We start from the raw sequence: 25,343 nt of genomic DNA, 5'->3' as shown, positions 1-25,343 counted from the left end.
TTTACTCCTGGTCTCCTCCTCCCACCTGTTTGGATTTTTTTCCACCAGGAATCCCACAGCTAGTTTAACAATAAAAAACATTTACACCATCAAGTTGTGTAGTGCACATCACCTCATCAAGCAGCTCAAAAGACCATACCTTGCCTCCAAAAAAACAGGAGAAGACACCAGCTTGGCTTCCTCTGGCTTCAGCCTGGAGTTAAGGGCTCCATAAAGTCCCAGCTGTGCACACACAGGGTTTTATACCTGGTCTCGGGCAATGAGTCGCTCAGAGAGGAGCTGCAGCAGGTGCAAAGCGTTTGTGCAGGCAGGGACAGGTGAGAAGAGCCCCAAACTAATGAACATTCAAAGGAGGAGATGGAGATCTGCTGGGGGTTTGCTAGGAGGGAACAGGGGGAGGATATAGGAGAGACAAAATCTTGACTTTGTGAATGTCCTCTACCACATGAACCACATTAGAGAATATCTCTTTACCTCTAGTTATAATAACTCATAAAATTAGGTTTGCTTGTTTTTTCATCCATGTAACAGAGTAAGATTTAACCTGCTTTTAGCTGTCAAACACTGGGCTCTCTAGAAAAACAATGTCCATTTGATAGGACAAGCGGTGATGGTTTTAAACTAAAGATTCAGGCTGGACATGAGGAAGGAATTGTTGTCCCTGAGGATGGTGAGAGCCTGGCCCAGGTTGGCCAGAGAGGTGGTGGATGCCCCATCCCTGGAGACATCCCAGGCCAGGCTGGACGGGGCTCTGAGCAACCTGAGCTGGTGAAGATGTCCCTGCTCATGGCAGGGGGGGCACTGGGGGAGCTGGGAAGGTCCCTTCAACCCAAACCATTTGATAATTCTATGAACATAACCTATTGAGGAAAACCAAGATATTCCTCATCAATAAATTGTTCTTTTTTCCCCGTTTGTTATGCTCCCGGAAAAAAATGTTTATACTAGTGGCTTGTTCCCTCTGCTAAACTTACCTCAGTGTTTCACCTATCTAATTTCAGAGAAATCGAGTGTTTGCTACTGGATTTCAACCAAACTGGAACCAACCCAATTCATTTTGATAGCATTCTGCATCCAATATTCAAACTTTTAAAAGCCAGATTTGTTGTAGGTCAAGGCAATTTCTTTCGGAGTAATATTGCTAACCTCTGCATAAGTTGAAAATAAAGTGTAAAAATGCCTGTATCAGCAATAAAGGCCATCATTGGCAAAAGGCATCAGAAAGAGCTTCGGAGTTAGGCTTGGTGGAGCAAATGGTCAGACAGAATGATGTCCCATCTGGCTTTGCATCTATGAGTTGTAAAATCTGGGGAATTATTCATAAATCAATGTGTCTGGTGCTGCTGCTTCTTTCTAAATATATATATATATATATAAAAATATGTGAAACAAAGGATGTTTACTCTCTCCTCTAAGGGACACAGAGCAGAGGGGAAAGGAAAAGGTAAGAGCTGCATTTTTGTGGCCATTTGAAACACCATTAACCCCCAGCTTAGGCACCCAAACCTCGCCGCGGGTTCATCCACTGAATTCTTTCCAGCAAACCACAATCAATGAGGGCTTATTTTCCAACGCAGCGCTGCACACATTGTGGCGGGTCAGGCATTGATTCCCAAGCTGCTCAGCCATCCGTGTGCGGGGACATGGGCAGGAAAACAGGGACCCCCCTGCCAGAAATTAGAGCCCTCGGTGACGAGTCCACCAGGCTCAGCATTAGCAGCTACAAAATCCACCCCTTCCAGTTGACCTGGGATTCAGAATGAGGGGTATTGATTTCAACCTCTTTTCTATCCAACCTTTAAAATGATCAGGATGTGTAATTAAAATGTAAAGCGTGTGTAAGTGATGCTCTGCTGTTCTCTTAATAGATTGGAGAGGTTTTTGCTTCCCCCTTGTCATTGACTGACTCTGAACCCAGATGGGCCCCGTGTACTCTCAAGGTTAAAGATTTCACTGGTAATCACGGTAACCAAAATAGACAGTTATCTGTGTTTTCTTCCGTATCTGAAATTGCAAATTCCCCATACGCTGCAAGTTTCTCTACCCCGCATCCCCTGCCAAAATCACGGGCTTTTGCATTATCGACAACAAAAAATCTGCAGAGTGAAAGAAGGAGGCTTGATGGAAGAGGCAGAAATCAGAAATCACTTGAGAGCATTGCTTTGTTTTTCATTTCTATGCTCTATTAATTGGAAATACTAATTTCTAACTGGGCTCGGTATCCTGCAGAGCGTATCTATAACCAAGTAAAACGGGCCCCACTTCCACAGCAAGGTAAGAAACGTCCATTCCTTTCCCTTCTTGTCAGTGCTCTGGTTCGAGACATTTCAGTGCGAGCCTCTGCTGGCCTCGTCCTTCAAGGAATGCCCTCGGGTGAAATTCGGAGCTTAAATTCTGATGTAAGCTGGTTTATTCTTCCATGCGGGTAGCGTAGGTGACAAAAAGACCGCGGGACTCATGTCCCATTCCTGCCTCTGACTTGTTAGATGATTTTCCAAACCAAACGGCGCTGCTCTCCGCATTCATCTCCCCTGCCATAAAATGGAAATAACGATACCTAACTTTTGCCACACTCCATTCTATGATCTCTGTATTATTATAGCAGCAAACTCTGCTCTATAAATTAATAACATAATGCAATACAGTGCATTTCTTTAAAAGGTGGTATTCCTGTTGCAGCTTATTGCGCAAACTAAAAAGCCCTAATGAAGAGACTGAGCCACTTAAAAATACTCATGAAAACACATTTTGTATGTATAAAATGAACTAAAAAATCATTGTCCTGACATCAGAATACTGCATTTTATGGTGCTACTCCTGGCATCTGTGATGAGATGGTATCAGCTCTCCTAAGTATGTCAGGACATGCCACAGAAGGTAAAGGCAATTTTAAAATAGTTAACATTAATTTTGCTCCTGAATGACTTTCCCAAATTGGATATTTGGGACACCCAGCACATAAATCAGTGCACATCTCCATCTGTATTTGTGCTTTACAATTCACCTTTACAACAGCTGGTAGCACTTGTTTGAAGGGGACCTGTTCTTCCCATTGAACAGCAGTCATTGGAATGGAGGAGCAATGAGTCTAATTCAGGGAAAGTGAGAACAGCATCCCCTCTTACAGAGGGGAAAATACATTTAAAACAAGTCCACTTTGAAAAAGATACCAGGAAGTTTATGGCCAAGTAATTATTTCAAATGTAATAATGCCACAGATGACCAGATTCCATTTTCCTCTGCCTGCAAACATGATAAATGCCATCTGCAGTCAAAACGAAATCAGAGAATCCCAGAATCCCAGAATGTGAGGGGTTGAAGGGACCTGGAAAGCTCATCCAGTGCAATCCCCCCATGGAGCAGGAACACCCAGATGAGGTTACACAGGAAGGTGTCCAGGCGGGTTGGAATGTCTGCACAGAAGGAGACTCCACAACCCCCCTGGGCAGCCTGGGCCAGGCTCTGACACCCTCACCAGGAACAAGTTTCTTCTCACATTTAAGTGGAACCTCCTGTGTTCCAGTTTGAACCCATTGCCCTTTGTCCTGTCACTGGTTGTCACCAGAAGAGCCTGGCTCCATCCTCCTGACACTCCCCCTTTCCATATTGATCCCCAGGAATGAGTCCTCCCTCAGTGTCCTCTTGTCCAGCTCCAGAGCCCCAGCTCCCTCAGCCTTTCCTCACACGGGAGATGCTCCACTCCCTCCAGCATCTTGGTGGCTGCGCTGGACTCTCTGCAGCAGTTCCCTGTCCTGCTGGAACTGAGGGGCCACAGCTGGACACAAGATTCCAGGTGTGGTCTCCCCAGGGCAGAGCAGAGGGGCAGGAGAACCTCTCTGACCTACTGACCACCCCCTTCTAACCCACCCCAGGTCCCATTGGCTTCCTGGCCACAAGGGCCCAGTGCTGGCTCATGGTCACCTTGCTGTCCCCCCAGGTCCCTTTCCCCTACGCTGCTCTCTAATAGGTCATTCCCCAACTTATACTGGAACCTGGGGTTGTTCCTGCTCAGATTCAAGACTCTACAGTTTCCCTTGTTATATTTCATAACATTTTTCCCTGCCCAACCCTCCAGCCTGTCCAGGTCTCTGGATGGCAGCACAGCCTTCTGGCGTGTCATCTTAACAGAATCAAGCTGTGTTCCTGTCCTTTGCCACGTTCCTCACTGCTGGCACGAACAGCAAAACTCTGCAAGGCCAAGAGATGCCAGGGCAGCCCCTCTGCTGGCTGCGATTGAGAGAAATCAGCCCTACAAGGAGACACAGGACCCACCTTCTGCTGCCCCAGCCCTCGCGGTTCTGCAGCGCTCACAGAGCAGGAGAGCCGTAAGAACTTATTCTTGTCACCGCAGTCAGCAGATATGACTTGGATTGCGCGCAGCGACCAGATCTGCTGAGTAGGAAAGTGCCGTTTTTACAGCACCGCTTTTCAGAGGAGAAACCAGGCTTGTGCCGGCTGCTCCAAGGTCGCGATTGGCTGTGCTCGCTCTGGGAACGCAGCCCGGGAGGACCAGCGTTCACCTCCACGGCCGCATCGCAGCATCCTTTAGCAAAATCAACACAGGTAATACCGACGTACACCACCTAGTGCAATTTTCCCAGAAATAAAGTGCTGAGGAAGCCATCCCTATGCATATTGGAACCTCAGCTAAAATGTGAACCACCTGTCAATTCCCTGTAGCGCTCGGATATTTTTTCCCCCCGTCCTACATACTCCGCTACAAAATTAGGCTGACAATAAAAGAGGCGCTTGACACGCCACCCCAAAGCAAGCTAAGCCTAACCACTGTTCTGGCATTAAACCCTCTGCTTCTCCATCATCTTAAATACTTGTTCAGATAATACCCTTTGAAAACTTCAGCTTTCTTTTGCTTCTCAAAATGTGGAAGTCAAACCGAACCCCTGAATCCACAGGTTTTAAATAAAGGCAGTTTCATGCTGAAACTCCACCACTCACTAAACTAACACCGCGGGGCTGAAAGTCCCCAACCATAGGGACAAACGGGGTCTTTGCCGTGGGTGACCCACTGCATCAAGACACCTGAGTGGGAGGTGAACTATGTTTTAGCATGAAACAGTGATGCTCTCCATCCGGACACCACCAGTGTTTTCATTATTCCACTTTCGGGGGATTTTTAGGGTAGTACAAACAACTTTTGGGGGTGGTTATGAGCAGAGAAATACACATTTTTGTGTTGGAAATATTCAGACCAATGACACTGAAATCCTACAGCAGGACCGAGGTTAAGAAGAACCCCAAGCAGCAGAAAGACAACAGGTTTTCTTGCTCTTTCTCCTTTCAGAGCACTGATAAGTGGATCCCCTTGAACCCATGTGCTGGAAAAAGATGAGGAAACACTCTGTGAGCTACAAGAGATCTCTGAGAAATGGCTCTTTTATTACATCTAAAGCTGGGCCTAAGCAGACAACTACCTGATTTTGTGAGAAAACCGGGGTGCGTGCCTCAGTTAGCCTGTATATAGGGATTATAGAGGCTTAAAATCAAGTCCACAGACAAAGCCACCCGATGTGGGGACACCAAAGAGTGTTTATTTTATGACCAAGAGAAAATAAGAACGCCTTGCTGTTGAAATATGCATAGGGTTGAGCCGAAATCCGCGTCTCTGCGGGGTTCCGGGGAGGCATTTCGGCATTAAAGGGAACAGAATAATACGAGCTGGGCGCGATGCGGCCCCGCCGGAGCCGCTCGAGCTTGCAGTGTTGATGCTGCAGGACACATTCTTTTATGTTTGCAATGTTTGCAAGTGCACTGCAGGGATTAATTCAACTGAGAGCTGCCGGATTGCAGCACTTGTACGGAAAAAGTCGTTTTCTTGATGAAAAATGTTCCCTTTTAACCCTCCGGGTAGTTCTGTAGCTGCCACCTCGAGGTACCAGCGTCGCTTCCACCACCGCTCGGTGACAATAACGCGTCCGCAGGAGATTTGAAAAGGGTTTTTGCTGCCAGTGGCTTGAATACCAACAGAGTCTTGAAAGAAAAGAAAGGAAAAAAAGGAAAGGGCTGCATTAGCCAAAATCAACGGTTCTATACATCTGAAATAAACTGAAGAGTTTTCACTGGTTTCAATGGGCTGCTCTTCATCCCTTGTATTTTTACAGAGTTATGCAACCTCTTCTTCTCTTGGCAGAGGACACCACTGCTCCCAAGAGTTACAGGAACCAGCTGCATTTGGGGAATAATTGTTTTCTTGTATAGGGAGACCCTGCTTTTTATTCCCCTCGGCTTTCTACTTACTAGCTGCCTTAATTATCCCGCCATCTCCTTACACTGTGAATAATTCTCTTCATTTGTATTGTTATTTTGAATGTATTTATAGCCGGATTCTTACGGGTTAGCATCACCATCTGTTTCTTCAACAGTTACATATTCGGGGGAGCGCAAGCGCTTTGCACATTATGCAAGTGGCTTCCTTGATTAAACCCGCACGGCGTGGATGGATTTTGTTATGAAACCCTGGCACATCTCTAAGTCTCTGGCTTCTGTTATCAATAACTGCTCGGCTCTGGAAAGACCATCCATTAAATTAAGCCACTTTTAAGCTGCAGCTTGCATTTCAGAACTCATGTTAACTGTGATTGATTAATCTAATTTAAGAAAAGATTTCCGATGGACTATAAAGACGCTGATGTGATTAGCAGCAAACTCTTTCCCAATCAAGCAATAATACATTTAGGAGGAAGCAATGGGCTGTGTATATCAAGGAGAGCCTGTGATTTTTTAAAAATATATCTATGTAATTATTTTTACATGAAAAGCTGCATTTAAAACATAGCATTGTAAACATGTCATTATGGCACAGGAAGGTACCATATACAGGTGGACCAGCTGAACCTTAGAAATGTCCGTTGTTGGGGAATCACCACTTCCCTGGAGACATTATTCCAATTGCTAATTGTTGTCATTGTGAAAAATTCTCCTCTTGTGTGCAGTCGGAATTTCCCCAGGAGAACCTGGGAAATTGTGGGATTGTTTCCTTGACAGAAAGCCCAAATCAAGTTTCTTGAATAGAACTCCCAGCTCAGTCAGGTGTGACTCTAACTGAACACGCATTCTTCGGGATATTGCTCAAACACGGCAGAGCTAATGCTCTGTTGTGAGAATTACATTTAAACACATTTTCAGGCATCGTTGTTTTCATATGATTTAAAGTTCAGCTGTATTTCCGTATTCTGGAAATACTAACCATTAAAAAAAATAGTTTTAAAAAACATTAAAAATATCAAACCGCACAAAATCATACGGCAATTTGAACTCTGTGTCAGAGTGTTTAATTGCTACAGGGTTTTGTTTGTTTATCTTTTGATGTGTCAGCATCCTCTGCTGCTGCATTGGCAATGATTCCTCCTGCTCCAGAACGCACGGGAGATGGGTCGTATGAAGAGTGCATGGTGAGGTGTGGGATGGCATCTGAGGGACACAGATGAGATGTCACAGCTTTACGAGGGATACAAGGGCTTTGCGAGGAGTGTCCCACAAGATTCTCACCGCAGAGTTCACCTTCTTCACACCTTTCTTGCATTCCCTCTGCGCTGCCTGTATTTCTCACATTTGCTCCAGATCATAGAATTGTTTTGGTCCACTTTAAGATCATCAAATCCAACCATTTACCTGGCACTGCCAAGTCCACCTCTAACCTGCGTCCCTGAGAACCTCATGTCCGTCTGTCCAGCCCTCCAGGGATGGTGACTTCAGCACTGCCCTGGGCAGCCTGTTCCAATGACCCACAGCCCTTTGGGGAAGAAATTGTTCCCAGATCCAACCTCAACCTCCCCTGGCGCAACTTGAGGCCGTTTCCTCTGCTCCTGGCGCTTGTTCCTGGGGAGCAGAGCCCGACCCCCCTGGCTCCAAGCTCCTTTCAGGCAGTTCAGAGATCAGAAGGTCTCCCCTCAGCTCCTGTTCTCCAGCTGAACCCCCCAGGTCCCTCAGCCGCTCCATCACACTTGTGCTCCAGCCCCTCACCAGCTCTGTTCCCTTCTCTCCACTCGCTCCAGCACCTCAAGGGCTTTCTTGGTGTGAGAGGCCCAACACTGACCCCAGGGTTTGAGGTTTGGCCTCCCCAGTGCCCAGCACAGTGGCACAATCGCTTCCCTGGTCCTGCTGGCCACACTATTCCTGATACAAGCCGGGATGTTGGTGGCCTTTTTGGCCACCTGGGCACATGCTGGCCCATGTTCAGCTGGTCCTTGACCAACACCCCCATGTCCAGACAGCTTTCCAGACACTCTTCCCCGAGCCTGTAGCGCTGCCTGGGGTTGTTGTGACCCAAGTGCAGGATCTGGCACTTGGCCTTGTCGAACCTCATAAAATTGGCCTCAGCCCAACAATCCAGCTGATCCAGATCCCTCTGTAGAGCCTTCCTACCAAGATAATACCGAGCCCTTCCAGGATGCCCCATCTCCTCCAGCACCTTCAGCCTCCACTCCTGCTCTGCACAAACATGAACCTTCTTCTCCTCTTCTTTCTCTTTCTTTCTCTTTCTCTTCTTTCCTTCCCTTCTCCTCCTCTCCTCTTCTTCTCCTCTCCTCTCCTCTCCTCTCCTCTCTCTCTCCTCTCCTCTTCTTCTCCTCTCCTTCTCATCTCCTCTCCTTCTCCTCTCCTTCTCCTCTCCTTCTCCTCTTCCTCTCCTCTCCTTCTCCTCTTCCTCTCCTCTCCTCTCCTTCTCCTCTCCTCTTCTTCTCCTCTCCTTCTCCTCTCCTCTCCTTCTCCTCTCCTTCTCCTCTCCTCTCCTTCTCCTCTTCCTCTCCTCTCCTTTTCCTCTCCTTCTTCTCTCCTCTCCTTCTCTTCTCCTCTTCTTCTCTTCTTCTCCTCTCCTTCTCTTCTCCTCTTCTTCTCTTCTTCTCCTCTCCTTCTCTTCTCCTCTTCTTCTCTTCTTCTCCTCTCCCTCTCCTCTCTCAATGCCACTTTGTGACCCAGGTGACTTTAGGGACAGCAGAAGGGGGGAAGGCAACAAGGCCATGACAGGAGCAGAAGAGAGAAGGGTTCTGCAGAGTCCAACAACCGGCTAGTGCAGAGGTTTGCTCAGGCGACAGAGCAGATGGCGGCAGCAACAGCTTTCGGTGTCTCACCTCGCTCCCACTTGCCGTCCCACTCTCCCACATGCCTCCACCTTCACGGATCCAAAATAGAAAGTGTGGATGTGGGACAAACAGCACTGCCACCACCTACGCGAAAAGTACAGCGTCTAAAGCTGCCAGCAGCGGCTCACAGCTCGGGGAGCAGGGGTTCTGTGGCAACAGAGCTCACCCGTGTGACAACAGCCGACCTTGAAACCTTCTTGCTTCATCAGAGGCACTTCAGGCTCTTTGGTTTGCCTGTCTGGCAACGAGCAAATGTCCAGACCCAGCTCAGCAGCTAATAGCTTTTTAAATATTTGCTTCCTGAAGAAGAAATGGGTCCTGCGCACTGAGCTGATATAAATACCCCGTGACAGATCTTTTGGGCATGTGATCAGGGCCAGAGTTACAGTCCTGGGCACACATAAAAAATCCCTGAAGAGCAGCTGGTTCTACAGGCATGGTTGTCACAGGGAAAGGAGGAGGGAAAGCCCGCTGGGGTTGGTGGGAGTGGGGGAAGCATTGCCTTAGCAGTCTCTTTCTCAAGTGACCCCAAATTTTCACTTCCAGTAGCCAACATCTCTCATAAACTCCACCAGCATCACAAACAATATTCATTAGAACACCTTTTATTGATTGAGCCCTTCCTATTAATAGAGTCCAGCTGTTATTATTAACAGCAGATAACTAATCACACATTTCACTCATGCACACATGCTCTCATAGTTTTCGGTACGTACTCTTCCTCTGTTCCGTGTGTTTTTGGGTAACTGTCTCTCCATCCACACCCAGATCCACCTGTAGAACCCACTCCCACAAAGTCACACTCAGGGGCAGATACAGACCAGAAATACCAAGACCAAAACACCATCTAAGGAAGGCTGCATATTTCAGACACCTCAAATAACTTGTAAACAAGTGGTGACTGACCCCACCTGTAGCGAGCTGACATGTAGCTATAACACAGAGATGAAGATTATTTAGAAAAACTTCACATTTCCTAACTTTGACGGGGTTAAAGCCTCAACACTGGGCCAAAGTCTTTCATTGCATTATGTGGGAACATACACACAGACAAATGCACCTTTTTCTTTGCTCCAAAACTGAGTTAGGATCTTGGTTTTGACAGCCTCTTATTTCTTGAGGGTTTGAAATAACACAGCCTTACCGCAAACCTTGCAAAATGTGTCTTGTGGTGCAGCTCCATGACTATGAAAGTCCGAACAGCAACATATTTCCCCTTTCAAAACAGAGACAGACCAAGGCAAACCCCAGCTGGATGGGCACAACAATACACTTTCCCCAAAATGGCTAAAAGTGAACTAATTAAAATTACATTTTCGGCGCTCACATCAGCCTGGAGCACAAGTGTGATGGAGCGGCTGAGGGACCTGGGGGTTCAGCTGGAGAACAGGAGCTGAGGGGAGACCTTCTGATCTCTGAACTGCCTGAAAGGAGCTTGGAGCCAGGGGGGTCGGGCTCTGCTCCCCAGGAACAAGCGCCAGGAGCAGAGGAAACGGCCTCAAGTTGCGCCAGGGGAGGTTGAGGTTGGATCTGGGAACAATTTCTTCCCCAAAGGGCTGTGGGTCATTGGAACAGGCTGCCCAGGGCAGTGCTGGAGTCACCAGCCCTGGAGGGCTGGACAGATGGACATGAGGTTCTCAGGACATGGGGCAGTGCCGGGGTGGGTTATGGTTGGACTCCATGATCCTCAGAGTCTCTTCCAACTGAAACGATTCTATGGTTCCACCCCACCGGTTGCCTCCCCCCACAGCTCATCTTCTACCACCTGTTTTCCAGGCACAGGTGACTCGCTCTTCAAAACGAGTTACCACGGGGGGGTTTATTATTCCTGTCCTCAGTGTATGATCACGCTCCTGTCTTCACTCCTCTTGGAGCCGCGATGGGGCTTCTTGCTCCTGGGGACATTTTATTTCTATTTGAAAGGAAGGACACTGCACCCTGTGGGTTGTGACACGTTCTTATTAAACGTCTCTCGCACTAAATTTGGCGGCGGCAGAGCAGACACCGCAGGGCCGGCGGGTTGAGCTCTGGAGGCCGCAAGAGGGGGTTTGATGGGGGCTGGAAAGCACAGGTGACTCTTGGCCCCATGCGATGTGAATTGACGCGTCCCTGCGGCACGGCCGCTCGGGGATGGCTCCACCTTGGCGGGCGCCGAGTCCCCGCTGCCCTTCGCGGGGCTGAGAGCGGCCCTGCGGCTGCGGCTCCTCACGGCGGCGCCGCCATCGCTGCCCCGCAACGGCCTCACCGCCTCTTCTCCCCCGCAGGGTGTCCAGCCCGCCGCCGCAGCGGAGCCGAGGGAAATCCGCGCCGCGCCGCACGCAGCGCCGCCGCCGAGGCGTTCGCTGAGCTTCGGGGCGCTGCGGAATGGGCGGCGAGCGGCAGCGGGGCGCTGAGGGGCTCGGTGGGACGGCGGATGTGCGGGCAGGCGCCGCGGGCAGCTCGCCGCGCAGGGGAGGAGGAAGGCCCCATCGCGGCGCGCCGGAAGAAGGCCCCGCCGTGCCGCTGGCGGAGGAGCCGGAGCCGCGATGCCGCTGTACGAGGGTCTGGGCAGCGGCGGCGAGAAAACCGCCGTGGTGATCGACCTGGGCGAGGCCTTCACCAAGTGAGTGCTGCGCATGCGCCGCCTGCTGTCGCGACAGGCTCCTCCGCGGGGCCGCTGTCGGCTGCGGGGCGGGAGGAATAATTGTGGTTGTGGGGTTTTGGTTTGGTGTGTTGTCCCCCCTCAACATCTTTCTGTGGTGACCTGCGCGGTACCAAGCGGCACTAACAGCCTTATATTGTAGTCTGGTGTTTTAGGTTCAAACATGGTGTAAGTCGAGGTGGTGGCAGAAACGCTCGGTGTTTAGGAATTTGTAGAATCACAGGATGGTTTGGGTTGAAGGGACCTTCCCAGCCGCCCCGTGCCCCCCCTGCCATGAGCAGGGACATCTTCACCAGCTCAGGTTGCTCAGAGCCCCATCCAGCCTGGCCTGGGATGTCTCCGGGGATGGTTCAGCCACCACCTCTCTGGCCAACCTGGGCCAGGCTCTCACCACCCTCAGGGACAACAATTTCTTCCTCATGTCCAGCCTCAATCTCCCTCCTTTAGTTTAAAACCATCACCCCTTGTCCTATCACAACAGGCCCTGCTAAAAAGTCTGTCCCCATCTTTCTTATCAGCCCTTTTTAAGCACAGAAAGGCCACACTGAGGTCTCCCTGGAGCTTCTGTTCTCCAGCTGAACATCCCAACTCTCTCAGCCCATCCTCCCAGCAGAGCTGTTCCAGCCTCGCATCATTCCTGTGGCTCCTCTGCCCCTCTGCAGCAGGTCCATGTGTGTCCTGTGCTGAGGACCCAGAGCTGGACACAGGACTCCAGGTGGGGTCTCACCAAAAGGTCATGGGCCAAAAATATCTCTGTGCCTCTGCCGCCCCATGTGGAAATACCCCATTGAGTGACAAACCCCCAGGTCCCCCCACACTTGTGCCACAGGTGCACTCAGCCCTCACGGGAAAGGGGCTGTTTAAACAATGCAGCCCCATGTTTGGGGTTAAAATACCCTGCTGATACTCCTTGGGTTTCAGTGGCCTGCTCAGGAGGGCGGCCAGCACACATTAAAGTGATTATAGTGCAGGAAAAGCATCTCTGCAGATGTGTGCTGCGCTTTTTGAGTGGTTGCATTTACCTGCTTGTATCCCCGATGGCGTCTCTGCTGCCCTAAAGAGGCCGTGAAACTATGAAACTTGGTTTTATATGAAGTTATACTTGTTTCGTTACGTGGCGATTGCTCCAGTGTGATTATGGAAGAGATTTAACAAAACCTTTGTGCATGTAATAGTGACTTCAAATGATAAGGGTTTCAACGTTGTCTTTTAGGTGTGGGTTTGCAGGAGAAACAGGACCAAGATGCATTATTCCTAGTGAAATAAAGAAACCTGATGTCGCAAAGGTAAATTAAACTATTTTACCTGAACTATGTTATGATACAGAAAGAATTTTCAGATGCATTTTCTGTCCATCATAAACTATTTTTCATTATCTTATAAAAACTGCTGTTAAAAGATTGTAACTATAATATATACAAGTAAGCGTGATACCGACACTGATAGTAATTGGTTCGCATCAACTCTGCCGCTTATATTTGGGGTACTTATTGAGGAATTGCTTTATCTAGCTATTTTGTTTTTCCTTTATTATAGAATATAGCTTTGGAAAACTAATGTAGATATAAGTTAGCAGTGTAAAAAACAGCATTATTAAACCCTGGAGTTTAGTTACAGGGTGAGTTTATGAGAAGCGTTGTTAAGGACATAGAGCAAATCAGGCAAGAGTCATGGTTTCTTCATATATGTCGGATTATGTATGTTCAGATATACCATATTATCATATATATATTTATTTATATATAATCACTGCCTAGTATTTAAGCTGACTGTGGTTATTTTTCCCTTACAGCCTGTCAAAGTTGTTCAGTACAACATTAACACAGAAGAGCTATATTCATATCTGAAGGAATTTATCCATATGCTGTATTTCAGGTAAGAGATGCTTGGATGTCAGTTATTCACACCTTCTGCAGCTCTTTCCCGAGTGCGTTGGGAGGTTTTACACGTGTGACTGGAGGCTGTGGCAAAATTAGGAACAAGATTCTATAGGTCTGGCTGTATTCTTTGCAGGAGAAATTCAGTGATGCTGAAATTCAGGTTGTGTTACAAAGAATTAGTGTCCTGCAGCATCGGTTGCTCTCTGGAGTTACAAAGTATTTGATAAATTGCCTTTGAACTGTGGCATTTGTAAAGGACTTGATAGGGGAAAGTCATTATAGAAGGAGCTGTACTGATTTTGGTAGGGCTGAAACTCATCTTACATCAGTGCAGAACTCTCCTCATGACAGTGATTTGGAATATTTTTATCTTACTAATATATCTTTTTATTGTATTTTTAGTACCATTAGTGAATAATAAAGAGGGACTTAGTTTTTAATCTTTACTTCCACTCTTTATTTTTACACAGTAAAAATCATCACTTGGCACAAGGAAACCAATACTTCATTTCTGTGCCTCAGATCTCCTGGGGTGGGTTTCTGTCTGGTTTTTTTCCTGTCCTTAATCACCACTTTCTAATTGAAATTGGGACAATTCCATCCTCTTCCACTAGAATCAGAAAATCTACATCGTTATTCTCACTCTTTTATGGACACACCGTATGACATTGAGCAAGTCATTAATGACTGTTGTTTATGGCTTTTTTTGCATTTCTTTATTTTGATTTAGAAATGTATAACGTATTCAGAACGACAGCCTGCTGGCTCTATAACTTGTTTTCCATAACTCAGTTTCCTGACTTTCTTTTAGGAAAGCATTGAGTTTTTAGAATTTGGGAAAAAGACTTTGCGATCTGCTGTAGAAAGTTCTACCTACATGCAAAAGTTTAGGATTTTTGAGGAGAAAGGAATATGAACTTAAGGTAGGTCTCGTAATATGTGCTTTAACTTACGAGTTTTGTTTTACACGTCTTGCCTTCCTTAGACATCTGTTGGTGAATCCCCGAGACCGCCGTGTTGTGATCATAGAGTCTGTCCTGTGCCCTTCCCACTTCAGGGACACGCTCACAAGGGTCCTTTTCAAGCATTTTGAGGTACGTGTTTTATATAACTACGGAATGTGCTCAGCGTAGCTCTTGCCGGTAGAAATTTTACTTAGAATCACTACCAGATGTGGACAAAGAAATGAAAAGAATGCCAGAATGGAAAATAAAACTGATGATTGTGTGGGGATGTAGGACTTGGAGGTTGGACTACAGGCTGGTTTTGTTCCATTCTGATTCTTCATGAGGCCGCAGAACAGGAGCTGTTAACAAGAATCCGAAAGGTTTCTGTGGCTTGTACGCAAGTACAGCTCACATTGCGCTGCTCCAGACGGATCAAATAATCCCCATTGAGCGCTGCCTGAAGCCACATTGATATTTCAACCCTTCCTAGTGCTCTCTCAGCAAATCTCATGACTTCTACCAGTCAATATCTGTGCCTGGCATGTGATTTAACCCCTGGCTCCGCGCATTTAGAGAAGAGCTTATGTGTAATTTATTATCTTCTCTGCTTAACTGGCCTTTCTGAAGAAAACATTGAACCTAATTCTTGCTCATTTCTAAGGGAAAATGTTTTGGAAGGTGAATCCATCTCCAGTTCAGCTAGAACAAAGGTTAAGGTTCTATAAAAGTGGTGAAGCTAGTTTGCCTGCAGGGCTTCACTGTGCTCCCAGCACACACTGTGCCAACTCATCTTAAGCTTCAGCGTAATTCTTTCCTGCTATTGATAAAATTTTCCAATGACTTGAAACTGCTGAAAGATTTGAGGGATTTGGAGGGTTTTTTGTTTCCTAATCCCCTTACATGAAAAAACATGTCTTAGATACGGCGCTCTCCTGAAAATTGGTTGCTGAAAAAGACTTGGGACTTGGAAAGTCATATTTTAATTCAGGGACTTTGTGATGTGTTAAAAAACAGACTAATACTGATGGGAGGTTAATTCCCTCTGGCTAATATTTCCATTGTATGCAAAGAGTGGCATATTAATACAGGATCAATATTATAAGTCGTGTGTCCGGGCTAAGTATCAGACACACGGTGTGAATTTTGGGGTTGTCATATGCAGGGACAGAAGTTGGACTCGATGATCCTTGGGGGTCCCTTCCAACTCAGGACATTCTGTGATTGTGATTTTACACTTAAACGCAGGATTTATTGAAGTTGCTCATTTCATTGACACTTCAAGAAGAGGAGCTGTCACCATCTAGGCAACTTGATTTATGGAAATCTGGGAGAAGGAAGTAATTATTTTGTGATTTTGGCTTGAGTTTACACATTGCTTTGTGGAAGGTGTTTTAAGTATCTTCTGTTGGGAAGTTGTGTGCACCAATGTGTTCTTATAAGGTACATGTCTGGGGTTTTCTGGCACCTTTGTTCACATCTTCAAGTCTTTATACAGCATTTCAAGTAGCTGTGGTTTAATTTCTTTTCAATGACAATGACATTAAGAAACCTGATCTATGACTTAAGCTGAGTTTTGTAGTTAACACTTGCATTTCTTACAAACCCACTGCAAGATTAATTAGTACTGAAGTGGTTTGTATCACAAATAAGATGAACGTGAAGTTTAGAATCCTGTTGTAGTTTGTTCATTACTATACTACCTTAAAAATGAAGTTTAAAATGGATACTTCTAGATACGATCGTTTGGGTTTTGCTTTTAATAAAAGATTTGGAGAAAGCATCGATGTTTTGGGTGGTTTGTTTCTTTCCCCCCCTTCTGTCAACTCTCCTTTTGGTTTCCATGCAGGTACCTTCTGTTTTGTTTGCCCCAAGTCATCTCATGTCCCTCCTGACACTTGGGATCAATTCTGCCATGGTGCTGGACTGTGGATATGCGGAAAGCTTGGTGCTGCCTGTATCCTTTATTAATACACAAACACCATTTTCAGCAATAAGTTGGTCTTTTTAGACACTTCAGGTGTGCTAAAAAGTAACAGGAACAGCCAATCCAGTCTGGCTTTTGACTGTAAAATGTCGTGACTTGGGGAATCTCTTTGCAGTTCATGTGCTAAATCCATGTTCCCTCAAAACTTGGGAAGGGTGCTTCATAACTCCAGCCTTTATATACTAGAAATCGGTTTTGGGGAAAAGCAATTAGGAAGTGTTACCAATAGCTAATGCAAGAGAAGGCTGAGGGGAAAAAGCCTTTAGTTCCAGCACACTGAAAATTCATAACAAAAAAGGAGAATTTCCTGATCTTTGTATAGATTTATGAAGGAATTCCGATTCTGAGCTGCTGGGGTTCTCTGCCTCTGGGAGGAAAGGCGATCCACAAGTAAGTTCACAGTTATACATTCCAGGTTAGCCATGATCTCTTTGTGAAAGTTCATCTTTGACTAATGACCAGAGATTCCTGTTGAGCGTGACTTAAATCATAACCGCTGTGACAGCATTTGGTTTGTAAAGTCACCCCTGTTTGGCCTTTGTTACTGTAGTAAAATCTATGGGCATCAGATCTGCTTCAGTTTCTATTTAGAAGAATGTGGCAGAGGGGAATAAATACTGTCCCTTAAGCATATAGTAGAGAATCAACCCAAGTTAATAGCTGTCTTTAACGAGCTTGCTGTGCAATGTTTTAGGGAGCTGGAATGTCAGCTGTTGGAGAAGTGCACGGTCGATACCGGATTAGCCAAAGGACAAAGCCTCCCGTCTGTCATGGGTAAGGTCCGTCTGGTGGAGTGAATACAATGAGTTTAGTATTCACTGCATCTTATGTGATCTATTTTTATGATTTATTTCTTCGTATTTAACAGATGCGTTATTTGTATGATAAGCCACTCATAGCAGTAGGTTTGAATGAAGGCTGAGAGAAAATTTCTGCAGTAATTTTTCAGTCTGTTTTGAGAGAGGACATTTTTTTTCCATTCTTAATATTCTTTCTTACTTGGAAATCTTTAAAAGCTGCTGTCAAAGGGAAACTTTACTGTACTAAATGTAATTCAGACTTAGTTTCATTCTTAAATTCTCTTTCTACTTATAAAACGTACGGTCTAAGTTATTAAAAGCTGCTGTCAAAGGGAAACTTTACTGTACTAAATGCAATTCAAACTTAGTTTCATTCTTAAATTCTCTTTCTACTTATAAAACGTACGGTCTAAGTTGTTTTTTCTTATTTCAGGCTCAGTTCCAGAAGACATAGTAGAGGATATAAAAGGTAAGATGTTCTGCTTCACAAAACTCTAGATTATTAAATTGTGCAGTAGAGTACGATAATAACAAATGTGCAATATTTTACAGTTAGGAATTTATTTTTTCTTCTCTCTTTATCATATTTCTTATCTACTGGAAGAACTTGGAGTGGTTTTGATCTTTGAAAGCAAAACCAAAACAATGTTGAATTCCTCCTTCAGGTTTGTGTTGTCAAGATGTAGCTCGTAGATGCGTTTGGTAACCAGCACAGTACTGCACGGTTGTGTATCTCCTGTGATCAGTGGGTCAGGTTCTCTTGTTATCACTTTTTTTAACTACTGACATTTGTTTTCTGGGTATAACGTGTGCAGTGTGTGTTCTACGTGGGGCTTAGAGTCACCAGATCGAATGTTCAAAACCTGTTATCGTATATATGCTTTGGTTGCAGATGCAGCATTTAAGCAATCTTAACATCACGACATAAGAATATTTTAAGTTCATGTTGTTTATAAATTAACTAGGATGGCTCAGTTTGCCTTAAAGTCAATATTGAAACAAAATAAACTATGTATAAAAGACATTTCTTGTTTGCTAAACACACTGCGATGTCTCATTTGAAGCCGTGGTGCAAGACCCGCAGTGTGTTTGATGGTGCAGTCAACCCCTGGCACCTGCTGGTAACAGAAGGTGCGATTAGTAACGTGCCTCTGTCTTTAAATCTTGCATAGCTTGTTGGAGAAATAAATCTTGTCCGTCCTAGCGTAGTTTCGGTGTAAATTCATTTACACTCACAGTCTAGATAGCACCTGAAGTCTGCTGAAGTGTAGGGACTGGTTTTCTTTGCATTTATTTGATAATGTCTTGGACCAGCAAGGGCCTGAGATGTGTGTTCTCTAAATGAAGCACAATTGTTGTCCATGTCAGTGGTGAAAGGATCCAACAAAGTCTCTCTCCTGCCCCTTTGTTCTCTTTCATGAAGTCCGCACTTGTTTTGTGAGTGATCTCCAACGTGGGCTGAAAATCAAGGCAGCCAAGTTCAACATTGATGGCAGCGCTGAGGTGGGTGGAAAATGAAGCTCATCCTTGTCTTTTGAAGCGGACGTCGCCTTTTTGGCCTCTCAAATAATGCACGTATGTTTTTACTTCTAGCGTCCTTCACCACCTCCAGACGTGGACTATCCTTTAGATGGAGAAAAGATTCTCCATGTAGTTGGCTCCATCAGGTGAGAAACACCACAGCAGAGTGTTTATCGTTAGGAGGAGATATATTTTGAATTTTAATGAAACATTTGCGTATGCTTTTAATGTCTCTTAAATGAAGGCTTTGTGCTGGGCAGAGTGCGAGCCCATAACGAGAGGTGTCAGCTTCTCCAGGGTGCTCGTGGTTGGAGGTGGGAGCAAAGAGATTGGAGGGATGAGAGATGGAGCATCACTGCAGGTTTAGTGATGTGAACGGGGTGTCAGCACAGAAGAAGTGGTGATGACATGTTGTCAGCAGGAAGTGGGTGGTGATTCCCAGCCCTGCTGTTGATGAGCGTGAGCTCATAACGACGTGTTGCTTCTCATTAACAATCATTTCTCATCTTCAACAGAGACTCCGTCGTTGAAATACTGTTTGAACAGGATAACGAAGAGACGTCGGTTGCCACTTTGATCTTGGACTCACTCATTCAGGTGTCTTTATATCATAAACAATTTATTGAATGCGGCCAGCCTTGCAGAACGTGCTGTTACAAATGACTCTTTCTAGACTAACACCCTTCTGACTGCGGGTTGTGATTTGGGTTCAGCGTGGAGTGACTCTTAAAGTTCTGCATGAATGTCTGTGGGGTCGCAAGTCACCGTCTGTCATCTATCCCGTGATCGTATTGTTTTACTCTTTGATACACTGCAGAGTGTCTAGGGGGGGTTTCAGCAGTGCTCCCCCCTCAGCAAAGATAATAAACTAGCTCGTGTTTATTTGGGGCATGAGGTTCTTCATAGGCGATGACAAAGGAGACGCTAATACCTGGTGGTGCAGGAATTACCCTGCTGAACTGAAATGACACGGGTATTCTGTTCCTTCTTTGCTAAGAGTCGGGCTTCGAGTCCTTCAGACTGCTGGTTTACCTAAGGCAGAATAAACTAATTTGGACATGTCTATTACAGGCAGTATATCAGATACATTATGGAACATTTTCTTGACTTGTACAAATGTTTCATTTTTTTATTATATTTAGGAAAAGAAGGGTTAGAAAACCACTATAAATGGAAATTTTCATTATATGGTGGCATAGGTATGTTAATTAAATTTGACTTCCTGTAGTTCTTGATACCACTTGATACCACTAGTTTGCTGAGGCGTAATTTATTGGAGAGCTGTAGGTTTGGACTTCAGGATGAACACTTCAATTAGAATTCCTTATGAAAACAAATTGTTGAATAAGATGTGGTGTACCACATCAGTTCTGTACCTCCAGACACTTACATCACTCTTTGCCCAGAGGAAAAAACCAATTGTTGAATTTCCAAGTGTTAAATGGCATCCAGTTGCTTCTGCTGGACAAGGAGGATTTTTCGTTCCTAGGGACAGCACAGATCCGCTTGTGAGGGGCAGAATTCACAAAGCGTGGCTTTCTCATGCCATTGTGTCTTCTAGTTGGGCTACGTGATGCCTGAGGCAAGCTCCAGCAGAAACCTTCTCTGCTGCCATTGTAGCACCTTTCTCCTACACGGAGCAAAAAAATCAATCACATATGTAACAGTTTTCCCTCTCTGAGAGCACTGGTTGAGGCTTCACCTCTCTCTGGCACATCTTGTCCCAGAAACAGTGTAAGTTGGGGAACGACCCGTTAGAGAGCAGTGTAGGGGAAAGGGACCTGGGGGTCCTGGGGACAGCAGGATGACCATGAGCCAGCACTGCGCCCTTGTGGCCAGGAAGGCCAATGGTACCTGGGGTGGGTTAGAAGGGGGTGGTCAGTAGGTCAGAGAGGTTCTCCTGCCCCTCTGCTCTGCCCTGGGGAGACCACACCTGGAATCTTGTGTCCAGTTGTGGCCCCTCAGTTCCAGCAGGACAGGGAACTGCTGCAGAGAGTCCAGCGCAGCCACCAAGATGCTGCAGGGAGTGGAGCATCTCCCGTGTGAGGAAAGGCTGAGGGAGCTGGGGCTCTGGAGCTGGACAAGAGGACACTGAGGGGGGACTCATTCCTGGGGATCAATATGGAAAGGGGGAGTGTCAGGAGGATGGAGCCAGGCTCTTCTGGTGACAACCAGTGATAGGACAAAGGCCAGTGGGTTCAAACTGGAACACAAGAGGTTCCACCTAAAGATGAGAAGAATCTTCTTCCCGGTGAGGGTGGCAGAGCCTGGCCCAGGCTGCCCAGGGGGGTTGTGGAGTCTCCTTCTGTGCAGACATTCCAACCCGCCTGGACACCTTCCTGTGTAACCTCATCTGGGTGTTCCTGCTCCATGGGGGGATTGCACTGGATGAGCTTTCCAGGGCCCTTCCAATCCCTGACATTCTGAGATTCTGTAACTCAGGAGAATTAGTGTCACGGATACCTCTGTCCTTTGTGTGCCTGTCTCACCTGAAGGGCTTTACGGGGACTCACACTGGGCTCACGTAAGCCTTGACTAGGCAGTTTCTTAAGCCTGGTTTTCTTGGGAAGTCTAGAGAAAGTACTTCAGCTATGATTCAGCAAAGAGAAAACAGCACTTGATGTGTGTAGAGAGACTGAATTTCTAACAGACCTTTGAACGCCTGTTCATGCGACTACAGTTAAGTTGCTTCTTGTTACTTTTTTTATTCCTGTTTGCATTAGTGTCCCATAGACACCAGGAAGCAGCTGGCAGAGAACTTGGTGGTTATTGGTGGCACCGCGATGTTGCCGGGATTCCTTCACAGGCTCATGGCTGAAATCAGATACCTGGTAGAGAAACCGAAATACAAAGAAGCGCTTGCTACTAAAACCTTCAGAATTCACACTCCGCCTGCCAAACCCAACTGTGTGGCCTGGCTGGGAGGTAAGAGCAACAACAGCTGTTAAGCAAAGGTACAAAGTGGGAAAACAAAACTTCCAAGTGGGATTTGTAATGAATAAATAGCGGGAAGACTCAGGTGAGCTGTTGCGATCAAGCTGCATTGGAGCTCTGTGGAATTGTTACACCCTCCTGGAAGAAATGGTGCGGAGTGAGGTTACGGAAGCTTTAAACAGGTGACAAAAGGTGTGGGAGAGGAGTTGTTGTCCCAGGTGCAGTACAGGGCTGCCGACGTACGGTGGCACCAGTGAATAATTAGGCAGAGCAGAGACCTGCGTGTAGGAAGTTCTGCTTATTGAAAAAACAAGATGAATTAGTGACTGTGGAGGGGCCAGAGGCTCTGACTCCCTGTGCTGTGTGTGCACAAGCGCCAAGAACAAAAACCAGCAACTCAGCACTGGATTTTGGCTGCTGTTTGGGAAAAAGAAGGGATTTCTGTTGCTTGAAACCCTTTTAGGAAGGTTCTGAGCTTGATAAGAATTCATGCTTTTCACAGAATGTTAGGGATTGGAAGGGACCTCAAAAGATCATCTAGTCCAATCCCTTTGGTTACAAAGCTGAGCCCATCTGGTATGTATAAGGAACTAACTTATAGGAGTATCCGGAGGTATGGAGTTGTACCCGTGAGAGAGAAGGGGATAGAAGAATAACATGGATGATAGCAAAATTAACCCATGAGATGTTAGTGCTGTAACTTGTAACCAATAGTGAAAAGACACATGAACTGGTAGAATTGTATAAAAATGCACTTGTAGCAATAAATGGCACCCTATTACTTCAATCTTGAAGGAACTTGGTCCATGTCGTTTGTCCATCTCAACCGCGACACTAACTTTACCCGTGAAGGTAGATTTTCTTTCCACATACATTGAAATGTAAATGTTTATCAGATATTAGTTGTAAAAGTGGACTCAAAAGGTTTTAGGATCAGCAAACAAGAATCATTTCTCCGCACCAAGTTCTCGGATCCTTTTCTTCCCTGGCAGCGCTCGTCGGCTGCTGCCGTCTCAATCTTCTCACAGCGTCTGTAAAGTTCTGGGTGTCGTGTGACACCCGTTTTGGAGAGAGGAAATTTCCTGAAACACAGGCTGGTTTGTTTGAAGTACTTAAAAACACTTCCAGGAAGCTTTTTTTCTTGGTCAGTGAGGCCAGTTTTGCTCTCAGCACAAAGCAGGTGATTCTTTGTTTTCAGTCACTTTTGAGGGACATAAATAGATGAATTTTAGGACTAGCTGGGCAGCTAGATCCTTTCATTCCTTTGATTTTTGAGACAGAGCTGAAGAAGAATAGTTGGGAGTCAAGATGGGAAGAAGCAGAAGAGATTCACTACATCAAGTTAATGCAACTTTTTCTGTCTTTTTTTTTTTAACCCCAATAATATAGGAGCCATTTTTGGAGCACTTCAGGACATACTTGGGAGCAGGTCTGTGTCCAAGGAATATTACAGCCAGACCGGCCGTATACCTGACTGGTGCTGTCTTAATAATCCTCCACTGGAAATGATGTTTGATGTCGGAAAAGCACCCCCGCCGCTGATGAAGAGGGCTTTTTCTACTGAGAAATAAGCTTCTCAATGCTACACAACCATTCCCTTCATCTGTTTCAAGTAGATATATATGCATCAGCACTGTTGTTTTTTTTTTAATTAAGTAACTTGTGTGTAACACTTAAATATGAAAAATATGGATGTTTTGGAGGAATATGGTGGTAGGTACTAACACTGTTTAAAACCATGTCCAGTTATACTTTAAAAGCTTAACTCTGGCAACTGCTATGCTGTTTTGTCCTCTTCTGAAGAAATTCTGTGCCATCATGAGTTATAGTCTACTGAGTTGTTCCTTATTTATATGTACAGTAAACGGCATTGTTGAAAGAATTGGTTTTAAGATATTGTGATTTTCAATATGCTTAGAAGAATGAAGGGCAGACTACTATGGGAAACATCTATGGAAGCTTTTCTGATAAGTTCTGTAGTAAAATACTCCACCCTAGAATCACGTGTGACAAAATGGATGGGGCAGTTCAGCAAAGGTGCTGGAGAAGTATTTCATCTGGACACAGTCCTGTTTTGAGAGTTTTATCAGAGAATTCTTCTTCCTGTAGCTCTCACATTGTGCTGAGCTAACAACTCCCCCGGCATCTCTCCTCCAAGAAGGAATTCAACCATGAAATAGTTATAAACAAGTGCACAGAATCCCAGAATGTGACGGATTGGAAGGGACCTGGAAAGCTCATCCAGTGCAATCCCCCCATGGAGCAGGAACACCCAGATGAGGTTACACAGGAAGGTGTCCAGGCAGGTTGGAATGTCTGCACAGAAGGAGACTCCACAACCCCCTGGGCAGCCTGGGCCAGGCTCTGCCACCCTCACCAGGAACAAGTTTCTTCTCAAATATAAGTGGAACCTCTTGTGTTCCAGTTTGTACCCATTACCCCTTGTCCTATCATTGGTTGTCACCAGAAGAGCCTGGCTCCATCCTCCTGACACTGCCCCTTTCCATATTGATCCCCAGGAATGAGTCCCCCCTCAGTGTCCTCTTGTCCAGCTCCAGAGCCCCAGCTCCCTCAGCCTTTCCTCACACGGGAGATGCTCCACTCCCTGCAGCATCTTGGTGGCTGCGCTGGACTCTCTGCAGCAGTTCCCTGTCCTGCTGGAACTGAGGGGCCACAACTGGACACAAGATTCCAGGTGTGGTCTCCCCAGGGCAGAGCAGAGGGGCAGGAGAACCTCTCTGACCTACTGACCACCCCCTTCTAACCCACCCCAGGTACCATTGGCTTCCTGGCCACAAGGGCCCAGTGCTGGCTCATGGTCACCCTGCTGTCCCCAGGTCCCTTTCCCCTACACTGCTCTCTAACGAGTCATTCCCTGACTTATACTGGAACCTGGGTTTATACAAATTGCATAGTACTTTCACAACACAAAAGATAGACTAGGATATCAGCTGAGGAGATTATTGGAGTGTGACTACCAAGAATACTGAAAATCCACAGTGTGCATGTGTACACTCACCAGAAACCAGAGGCCTCTCACTCCAGGGTACCCAGAAGAAATATTCACTTGCCTGGTTTAGGCAAGGACTCACTCAAGGGAATATCCAGCAGAGCAAAACAACCACTCACCCAAGTGCGGAGCTGATGCACTCCCAACCCTGGGAAGTCTCCTTGACAGCGTCCCCGTCTAAGGGGAAGGGTCCAGTTAACAGAACCGCTATTCTGAGAGGGCCCCTCAAAGAGGGGCTTTGAAAGGGACCCCATTTTATAGCCTTATCTGATTCTGCTGTGAGCATTACAACATGGTCCAGAAGCTTCTCAGCTTCTCTAGGAACCTCTTTTGTTGAAGACCCTGTCAGTTGACCAAGGGTCCCACCTCTCCCGCCCCTCCGGTAGGTGGGAGATGAACTCACCCTGTCCCCAGGTGTGGGGAAGACGTGACTGTCAGCACCATCCAGGCTGTGAACATTGGCAAAGGCTCAGTGGGGCACAAAGGGGCACAGCAGGTGTTGAAGAGCCATCCAGCGTCCTACCAAGG

The 25,343-nt window shown here is 46.2% G+C and overlaps 1 protein-coding gene across 1 annotated transcript; it reads left to right on the top strand.

Moving 5' to 3' along the window:
• The first annotated feature begins 11,589 nt into the window (after positions 1-11,589).
• On the top strand, positions 11,590-23,678 carry ACTR10 (actin related protein 10). The gene is made up of 13 exons (XM_080344836.1): positions 11,590-11,700; positions 12,953-13,025; positions 13,532-13,614; positions 14,605-14,713; positions 16,413-16,520; positions 16,873-16,940; positions 17,245-17,324; positions 17,784-17,819; positions 18,774-18,853; positions 18,944-19,017; positions 19,387-19,468; positions 21,595-21,796; positions 23,195-23,678. The coding sequence occupies exons 1-13, from the start codon at positions 11,624-11,626 to the stop codon at positions 23,374-23,376; spliced, it is 1,254 nt and encodes a 417-aa protein (XP_080200962.1). The 5' UTR covers positions 11,590-11,623; the 3' UTR covers positions 23,377-23,678.
• The last annotated feature ends 1,665 nt before the right edge of the window (positions 23,679-25,343 follow it).

This window comes from Nesoenas mayeri (assembly GCF_963082525.1).
Source record: "Nesoenas mayeri genome assembly, chromosome: 5".
Taxonomy (NCBI): Eukaryota; Metazoa; Chordata; class Aves; order Columbiformes; family Columbidae; genus Nesoenas; species Nesoenas mayeri.
Note: the sequence above shows the minus strand (reverse complement) of the source record. Positions and strands in the feature narration are given on the sequence as shown.